Source organism: Nerophis lumbriciformis, linkage group LG09 (genome assembly GCF_033978685.3).
Source record: "Nerophis lumbriciformis linkage group LG09, RoL_Nlum_v2.1, whole genome shotgun sequence".
Lineage (NCBI taxonomy): Eukaryota > Metazoa > Chordata > Actinopteri > Syngnathiformes > Syngnathidae > Nerophis > Nerophis lumbriciformis.
The window spans coordinates 47,464,127-47,481,490 of NC_084556.2; the positions used below are offsets into that span (position 1 = coordinate 47,464,127).

At 42.4% G+C, this 17,364-nt stretch overlaps 1 protein-coding gene across 2 annotated transcripts in view; it reads left to right on the forward strand.

Annotated features, from left to right (window-relative positions):
• The window catches only part of slc37a2 (solute carrier family 37 member 2), a 37,698-nt gene that overhangs the window by 19,764 nt on the left and 570 nt on the right, over positions 1-17,364 (forward strand). For both annotated transcript variants that reach the window (XM_061961685.2, XM_061961686.2), the window contains exons 13-18: positions 10,477-10,562; positions 10,635-10,683; positions 10,864-10,937; positions 11,016-11,094; positions 11,158-11,255; positions 11,338-11,402. In XM_061961685.2, coding sequence (XP_061817669.1) covers positions 10,477-10,562; positions 10,635-10,683; positions 10,864-10,937; positions 11,016-11,094; positions 11,158-11,255; positions 11,338-11,402 — 451 coding nt within the window. The remainder of the gene's footprint in view (positions 1-10,476; positions 10,563-10,634; positions 10,684-10,863; positions 10,938-11,015; positions 11,095-11,157; positions 11,256-11,337; positions 11,403-17,364) is intronic.

A 17,364-nucleotide genomic window follows, 5' to 3' on the forward strand; every position in this document is an offset into this window, starting at 1 on the left:
CGTGAACATTGCTCCAAAGTACATATTTTGTGTGGATTTATTGTGCATACAAAAGTAAAAATGTACTTGTGCGAAGGCAGTAATATATGATAAGACAAGGCGGCAGCTAAATAATGACAGTTCCCCGTTTATCCCCTTTTTGTCACAGAGGATAAAACCGCCAGGTCTACAGCTGATTTTACTACTTCCGGCGCTGACGTAAGCGGACTATAGGATGAACAAAATGACTACAGTACTAAGACTATACTGGCCATGAACATTTATCTTCTACAGCTGGGGTCCCTAAGATGCGACAGGGAGGCCGTCTGTGGCCCCTGAGTTGTTTGTTATTGGCCCTAGGCACATTAAAAAAAAAAAACAGCAAAAATTGGAAAAACAGCTAGAAACAAGGAGAAAAAGCACACAAAAAAAACCCAAATCCAACAATAACGACACAAAGCATTATGGTGTCAGTAATCTAAGTCAGTGTTTTTGAATATGGTTAATAAAGTATCAGTTTTTATCCAGAACACTGGCAATAAACATACAGTAGCTTAGATGGCAACAATTTCGCTGGGATGAATTAGAACGGAGACTGAGAGCCAGGCCTTCTCGACCAACATCAGTGTGTGACCTCACCAATGCGCTTTTGGAAGAATGGTGGAAAATTACTATAAACACACTCCGCAACCTTGTGGACAGCCTTCCCAGAAGAGTTGAAGCTGTAATAGCTGCAAAAGGTGGACCGACATCATATTGAACCCTATGGGTTAGGAATGGAATGGCACTTCAAGTTCATATGTGAGTCAAGGCAGGTGGCCAAATACTTTTGGCAATGTAGTGTATCATCAAAACCGTGAAGCAAAATCATAACATCCCGCAGCTGTGGCGTTAACCACATGAGTATGCACTCCATAAACATAGTATTTTGATGCCCCGTTTGCTGTTTTGTTTGTTTAAATAACCATGTTTCTTCCAGGGTGCATCAGTAGGTCATTTACCGGCACTTTTATTGAATTGGCACTCTTTTTAACATTTGATAAACGTTCTGTTTTGTTTAGTTCTGGCTAACCTGACAGTGCACAGGATTCCAGTCCTGGCCAAAAAATATGTTTACTTTTATTGATTTCTGTTCATATAAAGTTTGTTGTGTTTTTTGAGACAGATGTTTTGCACTTTGCTTGGACCAGGTTATTGTCATTTTTGCTACTTTGGTTTCTATTATTTATCCTGTGCTAATAGGTCCCCATTCCAGAGAGTATATTTTGGTGTTTATTTAATATTGTTAGGACCAGAGCAGCAAAAGCTTTTTTGCATTATTTTTCTCAAATGTGGGTCACATTTTCGAGGCCTTTGTCATGCACAAAAACTCACCAGTTTCTGCAAGCACGTCTGGTCTGGTGAAAAATGTGTTAATTTGGGTGTACCGAACAGGACATTTCAATATTGACTCTATAGCGGCCCCTTGAAAATTTAAAAAAATTAGCCCCTGCCACCAAATTGACATATCGTCACAACAAACGCTCGAGACATCTGTCATGACAGGACGCACTATTCTAAAAGCCTCAAGAACCCACTTTTAAAAACAGGAAGTCAGGACGGTAACTTGGTTTCCGTCAAAAACAGGTGTCGTACTTTCACAGCTCCTGCAGTGGTTCTTAACCTTGTTGGAGGTACGGAACCCCACCAGTTTCATATGCGCATTCACCGAACCCGAACCGTAATCATAAAATGATGTTATTATATTAAAGAAATACTAATAAAGATATATTTTACAAACAGAGAGTTACAGGAATGTACACATAATCCCATGTTTACATCTCATTGTGCAACATGTGAATGTTTTAGTGGGAACTAAATGCGATATCTGAAAGGGGTACACATTATATCCAAAGTAGGACCCCCCCACCCAGACATATAATACTAGTACACAGCTCATGAAAAACAATATGTCATAGTCAGTGTAAGTGAGCCAAAACACTTATATTAGAAAATAATCTCATTGAAGTGACTGCTGTTATTTGATTGCAATAATAAAACATTGAACTTGTTATTTAGTCAGGTTTGGGAGAGGTGTGCTGCAGGTGTGACCACTCCACATGAATGCTCAAGGAGTTTTTGCGTTTGCTCACACTTATGGAAAATTAGAGGGAACATTGTTTGGGGGTATCCATAATACGCCGATAGGGAGAAGTTTTCGTTTACACAATGAATCGGGTGTGTCTTGACCTCCACGGCGGAGGCTCTGCCTAACCCCTGAGGCCAACTCACCGAACCCCTAGGGTTCGATCGAACCCCAGGTTAAGAACCACTGTTCTCGGGAGTTGGACCAAATGACTATCGGTTAAAATGACAAATACCAGACAGGAATTGCGAAGGAATTTTGCCAAAGCTATAGGATGTTGGCGTGGCATGGCGCCAAACTGATCTGATGGTTCGCCACAAAACTTTCAAAATTTGTAACGCGGCTCCACAAATACAGATCTTGAACAGAATTGGTAAAAATGCAGTGACACCCTAAAGTGCAGATTCGGTCAGTACCTATTCGTAGTGGCGGCAAAAACTGCTCTGAGCCATCAACCATCAAACTGTCATTACTGCACCTAAGATGATCAGATCTTCTTCCTACCTAGTATAAGCTTTTAGGTAGGGGTCTGATTATGACGACACATTAATATCGCCCCCTTGTGGTGGTAAATTATTTTTTAATTATTATTGTTTCACTGCCTTTTACTTATTTTGTCTCCAATGTTTTTCCCCTCATTCTGTACATGGTACCCACTACCGCAACTTTGCAAGTTAAAAGAAACATTCAAGTGTTGAAAAGCCAGACAGAGGGCATGTTTCCAGTTTGTGTTCATTAGAATAAAGCGTTTTTTCTTTGCCTTTTTGTTCGGTGGAAAGTTGCGCATTAAGTTGAGATATATATTTATACATATATTCTACGTAGTGTTGATGTAGTAAGTTACTTTTGCCGTGTAGCTTGTAGTGTACTTTGCTACAATTCTCTTGGGATAGCTTACCCTGTACCTTAGCACCATTTAATCGAGAGTTACTAGTCGCTTAGTTTACTATGTTTTCCAAGTAGTTTGCCCATCACTGCCGTTTTATAACATGTTTCCACCATGTTTGTGGTCTGTTTTATAACATGTGTCCGCCATGTTTGTGGAGTGTTTTATAACATGTGTCCACCATGTTTGTGGTCTCTTTTATAACATGTGTCCGCCATGTTTGTGGAGTGTTTTAATAACATGTGTCTGCCATGTTTGTGGTCTGTTTTATAACATGTGTCCATGGAATGTGTTGCAGCGTTTTCGGCCATGTTCGTGGAATGTGTTGCAGCGTTTTCGGCCATGTTTGTGGAACGTGTTGCAGCGTTTTCGGCCATGTTTGTGGAATGTGTTGCGGCGTTTTCGGCCATGTTTGTGGAATGTGTTGTGGCGTTTTTGGCCATATTTGTGGAATGTGTTGCAGGGTTTTTGGCCATGTTTGTGGAATGTGTTGCGGCGTTTTCGGCCATGTTTGTGGAATGTGTTGCAGCGTTTTTGGCCATGTTTGTGGAATATATTGCAGCGTTTTCTGCCATGTTTGTGGAATGTGTTGCAGCGTTTTTGGTCATGTTTGTGGAATGTATTGCAGAGTTTTTGGCCATGTTTGTGGAATGTGTTGCAGCGTTTTCGGCCATGTTTGTGGAATGTGTTGCAGCGTTTTTGGCCATGTTTGTGGAATGTGTTGCAGCGTTTTTGGCCATGTTTGTGGAATATATTGCAGCGTTTTCTGCCATGTTTGTGGAATGTGTTGCAGCGTTTTTGGCCATGTTTGTGGAATGTATTGCAGAGTTTTTGGCCATGTTTGTGGAATGTGTTGCAGCGTTTTCGGCCATGTTTGTGGAATGTGTTGCAGCGTTTTTGGCCATGTTTTTGGAATGTATTGCAGCGTTTTCGGCCATGTTCGTGGAATGTGTTGCAGCGTTTTTGGCCATGTTTGTGGAACGTGTTGCAGCGTTTTCAGCCATGTTCGTGGAATGTGGTGCTGTGTTTGTGGAATATAATGCAGCGTTTTTTGGCCATGTTTGTGGAATGTGTTGCAGCGTTTTCGGCCATGTTCGTGGAATGTGGTGCAGTGTTTGTGGGATATATTGCAGCGTTTTTTGGCCATGTTTGTGGAATGTGTTGCAGCGTTTTCGGCCATGTTTGTGGAATGTGTTGCAGCGTTTTCGGCCAAGTTTGTGGAATGTGTTGCAGCGTTTTCGGCCATGTTCGTGGAATGTGGTGCTTTGTTTGTGGAATATAATGCAGCGTTTTTTGGCCATGTTTGTGGAACGTGTTACAGCGTTTTCGGCCATGTTCGTGGAATGTGGTGCTGTGTTTGTGGAATATAATTCAGCGTTTTTTGGCCATGTTTGTGGAATGTGTTGCAGCGTTTTTGGCCATGTTCGTGGAATGTGGTGCTGTGTTTGTGGAATATATTGCAACGTTTTTTGGCCATGTTCGTGGAATGTGGTGCTATGTTCGTGGAATATATCGCAGCGTTTTTTGGCCATGTTTGTGGAATGTGTTGCAGCGTTTTCGGCCATGTTCGTGGAATGTCGTGCAGTGTTTGTGGGATATATTGCAGCGTTTTTTGGCCATGTTTGTGGAATGTGTTGCAGCGTTTTCCGCCATGTTCGTGGAGTGTGGTGCAGTGTTTGTGGGATATATTGGAGCGTTTTCGGCCATGTTTGTGGAATGTGTTGCAGCATTTTTGGCCATGTTTGTGGAATGTGTTGCAGCGTTTTCGGCCATGTTTGTGGAATTTGTTGCAGCGTTTTCGGCCATGTTTGTGGAATGTGTTGCAGCGTTTTTGGCCATGTTTGTGGAACGTGTTGCAGCATTTTCGGCCATGTTCGTGGAATGTGGTGCTGTGTTTGTGGAATATATTGCAACGTTTTTTGGCCATGTTCGTGGAATGTGGTGCCATGTTTGTGGAATGTGTTGCAGCGTTTTCCGCCATGTTCGTGGAATGTGGTGCAGTGTTTGTGGGATATATTGCAGCGTTTTCGGCCATGTTTGTGGAATGTGTTGCAGCGTTTTCGGCCATGTTTGTGGAATGTGTTGCAGCGTTTTCGGCCATGTTTGTGGAATGTGTTGCAGCGTTTTTGGCCATGTTTGTGGAATGTGTTGCAGCGTTTTCGGCCATGTTCGTGGAATGTGGTGCAGTGTTTTTGGCCATGTTTGTGGAATGTGTTGCAGCGTTTTCGGCCATGTTCGTGGAATGTGGTGCAGTGTTTGTGGGATGTATTGCAGCGTTTTTGGCCATGTTTGTGGAATGTGTTGCAGCGTTTTCGGCCATGTTTGTGGAATGTGGTGCAGTGTTTGTGGAATATATTGCAGCGTTTTTGGCCATGTTTGTGGAATGTGTTGCAGCTTTTTTGGCCATGTTTGTGGAATGTGGTGCAGTGTTTGTGGAATATATTGCAGCGTTTTTTGGCCATGTTTGTGGAATGTGTTGCAGCGTTTTAGGCCATGTTCGTGGAATGTGGTGCAGTGTTTGTGGAATATATTGGAGCGTTTTTTGGCCATGTTTGTGGAATGTGTTGCAGTGTTTTTGGCCATGTTCGTGGAATGTGGTGCAGTGTTTGTGGAATATATTGCAGCGTTTTTTGGCCATGTTTGTGGAATGTGTTGCAGCGTTTTCCGCCATGTTTGTGGAGTGTGGTGCAGTGTTTGTGGGATATATTGGAGCGTTTTCGGCCATGTTTGTGGAATGTGTTGCAGCATTTTTGGCCATGTTCGTGGAATGTGGTGCTGTGTTTGTGGAATATATTGCAGCGTTTTTTGGCCATGTTCGTGGAATGTGGTGCTGTGTTTGTGGAATATATTGCAGCGTTTTTTGGCCATGTTTGTGGAATGTGTTGCAGCGTTTTCGGCCATGTTCGTGGAATGTGGTGCAGTGTTTGTGGAATATATTGCAGCGTTTTCGGCCATGTTTGTGGAATGTGTTGCAGCGTTTTTGGCCATGTTCGTGGAATGTGGTGCAGTGTTTGTGGAATATATTGCAGCGTTTTTTGGCCATGTTTGTGGAATGTGTTGCAGCGTTTTAGGCCATGTTCGTGGAATGTGGTGCAGGGTTTGTGGAATATATTGCAGCGTTTTTTGGCCATGTTTGTGGAATGTGTTGCAGCGTTTTTGGCCATGTTCGTGGAATGTGGTGCAGTGTTTGTGGAATATATTGCAGCGTTTTTTGGCCATGTTTGTGGAATGTGTTGCAGCGTTTTCCGCCATGTTTGTGGAGTGTGGTGCAGTGTTTGTGGGATATATTGGAGCGTTTTCGGCCATGTTTGTGGAATGTGTTGCAGCATTTTTAGCCATGTTTGTGGAATGTGTTGCAGCGTTTTCGGCCATGTTTGTGGAATGTGTTGCAGCGTTTTTGGCCATGTTCGTGGAACGTGTTGCAGCATTTTCGGCCATGTTCGTGGAATGTGGTGCTGTGTTTGTGGAATATATTGCAACGTTTTTTGGCCATGTTCGTGGAATGTGGTGCCATGTTTGTGGAATGTGTTGCAGCGTTTTCCGCCATGTTCGTGGAATGTGGTGCAGTGTTTGTGGGATATATTGCAGCGTTTTCGGCCATGTTTGTGGAATGTGTTGCAGCGTTTTCGGCCATGTTTGTGGAATGTGTTGCAGCGTTTTCGGCCATGTTTGTGGAATGTGTTGCAGCGTTTTTGGCCATGTTTGTGGAATGTGTTGCAGCGTTTTCGGCCATGTTTGTGGAATGTGTTGCAGCGTTTTCGGCCATGTTTGTGGAATGTGTTGCAGCGTTTTTGGCCATGTTCGTGGAATGTGGTGCAGTGTTTGTGGAATATATTGCAGTGTTTTTTGGCCATGTTTGTGGAATGTGTTGCAGCGTTTTAGGCCATGTTCGTGGAATGTGGTGCAGTGTTTGTGGAATATATTGCAGCGTTTTTTGGCCATGTTTGTGGAATGTGTTGCAGCGTTTTTGGCCATGTTCGTGGAATGTGGTGCAGTGTTTGTGGAATATATTGCAGCGTTTTTTGGCCATGTTTGTGGAATGTGTTGCAGCGTTTTCCGCGATGTTTGTGGAGTGTGGTGCAGTGTTTGTGGGATATATTGGAGCGTTTTCGGCCATGTTTGTGGAATGTGTTGCAGCATTTTTAGCCATGTTTGTGGAATGTGTTGCAGCGTTTTCGGCCATGTTTGTGGAATGTGTTGCAGCGTTTTTGGCCATGTTCGTGGAACGTGTTGCAGCATTTTCGGCCATGTTCGTGGAATGTGGTGCTGTGTTTGTGGAATATATTGCAACGTTTTTTGGCCATGTTCGTGGAATGTCGTGCCATGTTTGTGGAATGTGTTGCAGCGTTTTCCGCCATGTTCGTGGAATGTGGTGCAGTGTTTGTGGGATATATTGCAGCGTTTTCGGCCATGTTTGTGTAATGTGTTGCAGCGTTTTCCGCCATGTTTGTGGAATGTGTTGCAGCGTTTTCCGCCATGTTTGTGGAATGTGTTGCAGTGTTTTCGGCCATGTTCGTGGAATGTGGTGCAGTGTTTTTGGCCATGTTTGTGGAATGTGTTGCAGCGTTTTCGGCCATGTTCGTGGAATGTGGTGCAGTGTTTGTGGGATATATTGCAGCGTTTTCGGCCATGTTTGTGGAATGTGTTGCAGCGTTTTCGGCCATGTTCGTGGAATGTGGTGCAGTGTTTGTGGAATATATTGCAGCGTTTTCGGCCATGTTCATGGAATGGGTTGCAGCCAGCGTTTTCCGCCATGTTCGTGGAATGTGGTGCAGTGTTTGTGGGATATATTGCAGCGTTTTCAGCCATGTTTGTGGAATGTGTTGCAGCGTTTTCCGCCATGTTTGTGGAATGTGTTGCAGCGTTTTCCGCCATGTTCGTGGAATATGGTGCAGTGTTTGTGGGATATATTGCAGCGTTTTGTGGAATGTGTTGCAGCGTTTTCGGCCATGTTTGTGGAATGTGTTGCAGCGTTTTTGGCCATGTTCGTGGAATGTGGTGCAGTGTTTGTGGAATATATTGCAGCGTTTTTTGGCCATGTTTGTGGAATGTGTTGCAGCGTTTTCCGCGATGTTTGTGGAGTGTGGTGCAGTGTTTGTGGGATATATTGGAGCGTTTTCGGCCATGTTTGTGGAATGTGTTGCAGCATTTTTAGCCATGTTTGTGGAATGTGTTGCAGCGTTTTCGGCCATGTTTGTGGAATGTGTTGCAGCGTTTTTGGCCATGTTCGTGGAACGTGTTGCAGCATTTTCGGCCATGTTCGTGGAATGTGGTGCTGTGTTTGTGGAATATATTGCAACGTTTTTTGGCCATGTTCGTGGAATGTCGTGCCATGTTTGTGGAATGTGTTGCAGCGTTTTCCGCCATGTTCGTGGAATGTGGTGCAGTGTTTGTGGGATATATTGCAGCGTTTTCGGCCATGTTTGTGTAATGTGTTGCAGCGTTTTCCGCCATGTTTGTGGAATGTGTTGCAGCGTTTTCCGCCATGTTTGTGGAATGTGTTGCAGTGTTTTCGGCCATGTTCGTGGAATGTGGTGCAGTGTTTTTGGCCATGTTTGTGGAATGTGTTGCAGCGTTTTCGGCCATGTTCGTGGAATGTGGTGCAGTGTTTGTGGGATATATTGCAGCGTTTTCGGCCATGTTTGTGGAATGTGTTGCAGCGTTTTCGGCCATGTTCGTGGAATGTGGTGCAGTGTTTGTGGAATATATTGCAGCGTTTTCGGCCATGTTCATGGAATGGGTTGCAGCCAGCGTTTTCCGCCATGTTCGTGGAATGTGGTGCAGTGTTTGTGGGATATATTGCAGCGTTTTCAGCCATGTTTGTGGAATGTGTTGCAGCGTTTTCCGCCATGTTTGTGGAATGTGTTGCAGCGTTTTCCGCCATGTTCGTGGAATATGGTGCAGTGTTTGTGGGATATATTGCAGCGTTTTGTGGAATGTGTTGCAGCGTTTTCGGCCATGTTTGTGGAATGTGTTGCAGCGTTTTCGGCCATGTTCGTGGAATGTGGTGCAGTGTTTGTGGGATATATTGCAGCGTTTTCGGCCATGTTTGTGGAATGTGTTGCAGCGTTTTCGGCCATGTTTGTGGAATATATTGCAGCGTTTTCGGCCATGTTTGTGGAATGTGTTGCAGCGTTTTCGGCCATGTTCGTGGAATGTGGTGCAGTGTTTTTGGCCATGTTTGTGGAATGTGTTGCAGCGTTTTCGGCCATGTTCGTGGAATGTGGTGCAGTGTTTGTGGGATATATTGCAGCGTTTTCGGCCATGTTTGTGGAATGTGTTGCAGCGTTTTCGGCCATGTTCGTGGAATGTGGTGCAGTGTTTGTGGAATATATTGCAGCGTTTTCGGCCATGTTCATGGAATGGGTTGCAGCCAGCGTTTTCCGCCATGTTCGTGGAATGTGGTGCAGTGTTTGTGGGATATATTGCAGCGTTTTCAGCCATGTTTGTGGAATGTGTTGCAGCGTTTTCCGCCATGTTTGTGGAATGTGTTGCAGCGTTTTCCGCCATGTTCGTGGAATATGGTGCAGTGTTTGTGGGATTTATTGCAGCGTTTTCGGCCATGTTTGTGGAATGTGTTGCAGCGTTTTCGGCCATGTTTGTGGAATGTGTTGCAGCGTTTTCGGCCATGTTCGTGGAATGTGGTGCAGTGTTTGTGGGATATATTGCAGCGTTTTCGGCCATGTTTGTGGAATGTGTTGCAGCGTTTTCGGCCATGTTTGTGGAATATATTGCAGCGTTTTCGGCCATGTTTGTGGAATGTGTTGCAGCGTTTTCGGCCATGTTCGTGGAATGTGGTGCAGTGTTTTTGGCCATGTTTGTGGAATGTGTTGCAGCGTTTTCGGCCATGTTCGTGGAATGTGGTGCAGTGTTTGTGGGATATATTGCAGCGTTTTCGGCCATGTTTGTGGAATGTGTTGCAGCGTTTTCGGCCATGTTCGTGGAATGTGGTGCAGTGTTTGTGGAATATATTGCAGCGTTTTCGGCCATGTTCATGGAATGGGTTGCAGCCAGCGTTTTCCGCCATGTTCGTGGAATGTGGTGCAGTGTTTGTGGGATATATTGCAGCGTTTTCAGCCATGTTTGTGGAATGTGTTGCAGCGTTTTCCGCCATGTTTGTGGAATGTGTTGCAGCGTTTTCCGCCATGTTCGTGGAATATGGTGCAGTGTTTGTGGGATATATTGCAGCGTTTTTGGCCATGTTTGTGGAATGTGTTGCAGCGTTTTCGGCCATGTTTGTGGAATATATTGCAGCGTTTTCGGCCATGTTTGTGGAATGTGTTGCAGCGTGTTCGGCCATGTTCGTGGAATGTGGTGCAGTGTTTTTGGCCATGTTTGTGGAATGTGTTGCAGCGTTTTCGGCCATGTTCGTGGAATGTGGTGCAGCGTGTTTGTGGAGTGCACTGCTGCATATCTTCACAAAGTCCAACAGTTGATGTCTGGACGTTGAGCATGTGACTCACTGTGCTGCTGTTGTGTCCGCCAGGCGGAATCATGGCGGGCCTCGTGTCCGACTACACCGGCGGGAGAGCCACGACGTGTTGCGTCATGTTGCTGGCTGCTGCGCCCATGGTGAGTGTTGACCTTTTTCTCCTGAGTTGGGGTCTCCAGAGGGTCTTAACGTGAATCTAATCTGTTTTACAGCTTTTTCTCTACAATTCCATTGGACAAAGGAGCCTCGGCACGACAATTGGTAAGATCACTTTCTTGCATCACATAAGCTTTGCTTCTTCCTACTCCTTTATGAACATGTTAAGGCGCATGACTGTGCCAAAGGTAATCTAGTGTGCATGACCGGAATAAAAAAGAAAGTGAAACATCTGCAAATATTATGTGATGTTAAGCAAAATAAATGATTGTGCGTGGTGTGCAGGCATGCTGCTGCTGTGTGGAGGTTTGGTGAACGGACCGTACGCCCTCATCACCACTGCTGTGTCTGCCGACCTCGTAATGTTCTTGCCAGTATTTCTATTGTGACCTCAACATGGCAGCGTACTGATGCATCATGGGTATTTTGTCGTTCAGGGCACACATGAGAGTCTGAGAGGAAACTCCAGAGCTTTGTCCACAGTGACGGCCATCATTGACGGGACGGGGTCAGTAGGTAAGAGCCGCCATGTTTGTCCTGCTGGAGAAGAACTGGTCCTGATTGAAGGGTGTTGTTCAGGAGCCGCGTTGGGCCCCCTGCTGGCCGGAGTGATCTCGCCGTACGGCTGGAACAACGTTTTCTACATGCTCATCTCGGCCGACGTGCTGGCCTGCTTGGTGAGGACACCTGTCTCGCACCAGGACGACACAAGCTTGTCCTTCATGGACTTCATCTTCCTTCTTCTCTGTTTTCCCGCAGTTTTTGTCCAGGCTTGTTTTCAAAGAAGCTCAAGGCTGGTGTGGACGTCTTCCTCGAATCAGAGGGTGAGCGGCCTTTTTTTCATTCATACAATGGTATCACGTTCTACAGAAGGGAAGCGATTCATATGGCCCCAGTCCTGCAGTCTGATGAAAATGATGGAAAGCGCCACTCTACATAGCAACTGACGCTGTGGTCAAAGTCGGGCTTGCCACAACACACATTTTAAGATATTCAACACTCTACTGCCATCTGGTGGCTAAAGTTCATCACGTTTCATGTGTCAGGTAAACTGCAACATATGGGGGCCATGTGAATCTTACGGAGCCCCTAAAGGGACATGGGGGAAATTAATTTTTTTATCTTTTTTTTTTTTAGACCTGTATCTCGTGCGCACGAGAAACTTTTAATAAAGTTATAAAAAATAAAAAAAATAAACAAATTTTTTATTTTTTTTATTTTTATTTTTTAGACATGTGCGCACGAGAAACTTGTAAAAAAAAAAAAAGATACATGTAAAAAAAAAATATATATATAAATTTTTTTTTTTTTTTTTTTTATAACTTTATAAAAAGTTTCTCGTGCACACAAGAAAGTTTCTCATGCGCACGAGAAACTATCACGTGCGCAGACACATGTCTAAAAAAAAATTAAAAAATTCCCCCATGTCCCTTTAGGGGCTCCGTAGAATCTCCTTCCTACTGTATGACATGTACAGAAATAGAAAAAATATTTTTGTATTGAACCGTCAGCTTTATTTTGAAAAAAATAACTATGGTGTGTATAAATAAAAACTAAATATTTAAAATGAAAGAAAAATATATAACAATATTATTTAAACAATATAACCATTAGGGATTATGTTTGATAAGACATTATCGAGTTTGAGCCTATTATCGAATCCTCTTATCGAACCGATTCCTTATCGATTCTCTTATCGAGTCCAGATAGGTTGTTGTATATGGAAAAAAACACACAATATTTGGTTTAACAAAAGTTCACTTTTATTATATAAGAAAAAAATAAAATCTAATTAATAAATAAATATTGACTGTTACACCCCTAAAAAAATAAAATAAAATAAATAAATATTGACTGTCTGACCAAAGTATATTAAGTGGTATTTTTCAGATAAACAAATATATACAGTAACGTTATCAGACACAAATTCAAGTGTGGATTTGAATTTCCTCCTCTTGGTGGTTCTCCTCCGTCCTTTTCATCTTTACATTGTACAAAAGGCTATGCATGGATATGAATTATTTCCTCAAAAAAGGACTCCATGCCCTCCAACTTGATCCAGCTATTCCATTTGCCATGGGTGCAGCTACATCAGCTTCAAGTTGAAGCTGGTCTTTTCGTTTCCGTATTCGTCCTCTTGTTCTTCAAGGGCATGGCAGTAAAACGGACATTTCAGCCTCAGTTCTACGACGTGCAGATTCAATAGATCAGTGTTTTTCCACCACTGTGCCGTGAGATACAGTCTGGTGTGCCGTGGGAGATTATCTAATTTCACCTATTTGGGTTAAAAATCTTTTTTGCAAACCAGTAATTATAGTCTGCAAATGATGTGTTGTTGTTGAGTGTCTGTGTTGTCTAGAGCTCGGCAGAGTAACCGTGTAATACTCTTCCATATCAGTAGGTGGCAGCCGGTAGCTAATTGCTTTGTAGATGTCGGAAACAGCGGGAGGCAGGGTGCAGGTAAAAAACGTATCTAATGCTTAAACCAAAAATAAACAAAAGGTGAGTGCATTAGCTGGCACCTACACGACTGCATCCACCATATTTTCCGGACTATAAGGCACACTTAAAATCCTTTTTTCCTCCTCAAAACTCGACAGTGCAACCCGGTGCGCCTAATGTACGGAATCATTCCGGTTTTGCTTACCGACAACGAAGCAATTTTATTTGGTACATGGTGTAATGATAAGTGTGAGCAGTAGATGGCAGTCAAACATAAGAGCTAGGTGTCGACTGCAATATGATGGCAATATGACTCAGGTAAACAACACCAACATGTTATATGTTCCATTGAAAATATAGAACATTACACACGGCGCTCAAAAATCTGTCAAAATGTTTTAGTACGACTTTGGTAAGCTATGAAGCCGCACCGCTTGATGGATTGTACTGTGCTTCAACATAGGAGTATTATTATGGTGTGTGTATAAGATAAGACATATTATCTGGCGTTTTGTTTCGCAATATCTTAGTTTGGTCAGATCTAGCCGTAGACTTAGATTGGTCAGATCAAGTCTGAGATTGGTCAGAGCTAGTCTTAGACTTATATTGGTCAGAGCTAGTCTTAGATTTAGATTGGTCAGATATAGTCTTAGACTTAGATTGGTCAGATCTAGTCTTAGTTTGGTCAGATCTAGCCTTAGACTTAGATTGGTCAGATCTAGTCTGAGATTGGTCAGAGCTAGTCTTAGCCTTATATTGGTCAGATCTAGTCTTAGATTGGTCAGATCTAATCTTAGATTGGTCAGATCTAGTCTTAGACTTGGATTGGTCAGATCTAGCTTTAGACTTAGATTGGTCAGATCTAGTCTTAGATTGGTCAGATCTAGTCTTAGATTGGCCAGATCGAGTCTTGGACTTAGATTGGCCAGATCTAGTCTTAGATTGTTAAGTGTGAGCAGTAGATGGCAGTCAAACATAAGAGATAGGCGTACACTGCAATTTGATGGCAATATGGCTCAAGTAAACAACACTAACATTTTATATGTTCCATTGGAAAATACAAAACATTACACATGTTCCTCAAAAATCTATCAAAATGTTTTAGTACGACTTTGGTAAGCTATGAAGCCGCACCGCTTGATGGATTGTACTGTGCTTCAACATAGGAGTATTATTATGGTGTGTGTATAAGATAAGACATATTATCTAGCGTTTTGTTTCGCAATATCTTAGTTTGGTCAGATCTAGCCTTAGACTTAGATTGGTCAGATCAAGTCTGAGATTGGTCAGAGCTAGTCTTAGACTTATATTGGTCAGATATAGTCTTAGACTTAGATTGGTCAGATATAGTCTTAGACTTAGATTGGTCAGATCTAGTCTTAGTTTGGTCAGATCTAGCCTTAGACTTAGATTGGTCAGATCTAGTCTGAGATTGGTCAGAGCTAGTCTTAGCCTTATATTGGTCAGATCTAGTCTTAGACTTAGATTGGTCAGATATAGTCTTAGACTTAGATTGGTCAGATATAGTCTTAGACTTAGATTGGTCAGATATAGTCTTCGTTTGGTCAGATCTAGCCTTAGACTTAGATTGGTCAGATCTAGTCTGAGATTGGTCAGAGCTAGTCTTAGCCTTATATTGGTCAGATCTAGTCTTAGATTGGTCAGATCTAATCTTAGATTGGTCAGATCTAGTCTTAGACTTGGATTGGTCAGATCTAGCTTTAGACTTAGATTGGTCAGATCTTGTCTTAGATTGGTCAGATCTAGTCTTAGATTGGCCAGATCGAGTCTTGGACTTAGATTGGCCAGATCTAGTCTTAGATTGTTAAGTGTGAGCAGTAGATGGCAGTCAAACATAAGAGATAGGTGTACACTGCAATATGATGGCAATATGACTCAGGTAAACAACACCAACATGTTATATATTGAAAATATAGAACATTACACACGGCGCTCAAAATCTGTCAAAATGTTTTAGTACGACTTTGGTAAGCTATGAAGCCGCACCGCTTGATGGATTGTACTGTGCTTCAACATAGGAGTATTATTATGGTGTGTGTATAAGGTAAGACATATTATCTGGCGTTTTGTTTCGCAATATCTTAGTTTGGTCAGATCTAGCCTTAGACTTAGATTGGTCAGATCAAGTCTGAGATTGGTCAGAGCTAGTCTTAGACTTATATTGGTCAGATCTAGTCTTAGACTTAGATTGGTCAGATATAGTCTTAGACTTAGATTGGTCAGATCTAGTCTTAGTTTGGTCAGATCTAGCCTTAGACTTAGATTGGTCAGATCTAGTCTGAGATTGGTCAGAGCTAGTCTTAGCCTTATATTGGTCAGATCTAGTCTTAGACTTAGATTGGTCAGATATAGTCTTAGACTTAGATTGGTCAGATATAGTCTTAGACTGGTCAGATCTAGTCTTAGTTTGGGCAGATCTAGCCTTAGACTTAGATTGGTCAGATCTAGTCTGAGATTGGTCAGAGCTAGTCTTAGCCTTATATTGGTCAGATCTAGTCTTAGATTGGTCAGATCTAATCTTAGATTGGTCAGAGCTAGTCTTAGACTTATATTCGTCAGATCTAGTCTTCGATTTAGATTGGTCAGATATAGTCTTAGACTTAGATTGGTCAGATATAGTCTTAGACTTAGATTGGTCAGATCTAGTCTTAGTTTGGTCAGATCTAGCCTTACACTTAGATTGGTCAGATCTAGTCTGAGATTGGTCAGAGCTAGTCTTAGCCTTATATTGGTCAGATCTAGTCTTAGATTGGTCAGATCTAATCTTAGATTGGTCAGATCTAGTCTTAGATTGGCCAGATCGAGTCTTGGACTTAGATTGGCCAGATCTAGTCTTAGATTGTTAAGTGTGAGCAGTAGATGGCAGTCAAACATAAGAGATAGGTGTCGACTGCAATATGATGGCAATATGACTCAGGTAAACAACACCAACATGTTATATGTTCCATTGAAAATATAGAACATTACACACGGCGCTCAAAAATCTGTCAAAATGTTTTAGTACGACTTTGGTAAGCTATGAAGCCGCACCACTTGATGTGCTTCAACATAGGAGTATTATTATGGTGTGTGTATAAGATAAGACATATTATCTGGCCTTTTGTTTCGCAATATCTTAGTTTGGTCAGATCTAGCCTTAGACTTAGATTGGTCAGATCAAGTCTGAGATTGGTCAGAGCTAGTCTTAGACTTATATTGGTCAGATATAGTCTTAGACTTAGATTGGTCAGATATAGTCTTAGACTTAGATTGGTCAGATCTAGTCTTAGTTTGGTCAGATCTAGCCTTAGACTTAGATTGGTCAGATCTAATCTGAGATTGGTCAGAGCTAGTCTTAGATTTATATTGGTCAGATCTAGTCTTAGATTTAGATTGGTCAGATATAGTCTTAGACTTAGATTGGTCAGATATAGTCTTAGACTTAGATTGGTCAGATCTAGTCTTAGTTTGGTCAGATCTAGCCTTACACTTAGATTGGTCAGATTTAGTCTGAGGTTGGTCAGAGCTAGTCTTAGCCTTATATTGGTCAGATCTAGTCTTAGATTGGTAAAATCTAATCTTAGATTGGTCAGATCTAGTCTTAGACTTGGATTGGTCAGATCTAGCTTTAGACTTAGATTGGTCAGATTGAGTCTTGGATTTAGATTGGCCAGATCTAGTCTTAGATTGTTAACTGTGAGCAGTAGATGGCAGTTAAACATAAGAGACGATGGCAATATGACTCAAGTAAACAACACTAACATTTTATATGTTCCATTGGAAAATACAAAACATTACACACGTCCCTCAAAAATCTATCAAAATGTTTTAGTACGACTTTGGTAAGCTATAAAGCCGCACCGCTTGATGGATTGTACTGTGCTTCGACATAGGAGTATTACTATGGTGTGTGTATAAGATAAGACATATTATCAGGCGTTTTGTTTTGCAATATTACGCAAAAGCAACTTTTCTTACCTTCTGGTACCTGCTGATCTGTATTTGGGATCTGCATAAATCCTGAAAAATAGTGCGCGTCCGCCTTTGTAGTCTTCTCTATCTTGTTATGGGACATTCATCCTCCACTGTTGCCATTTCTGATATAAAGTAGTGTAAAGTTCTTACTTATATCTGTCAGTAAACTTGCCGTGAAAGCGCTAAAACATACCGGTGTAGTGAGTTTACATTATTCACCCAAGGAACTTTAGTTATTAGAGAGTTCCCGTCGGACTTTTTTTCACGGGACACATTTGTGCCGAAGGTGAGCCACGTAAATAATACCGCCCACAAAACGGCGCATCCTGAAGCGACTGTCGGAAAGCGGCTTGAAGATGATGTGTAAAA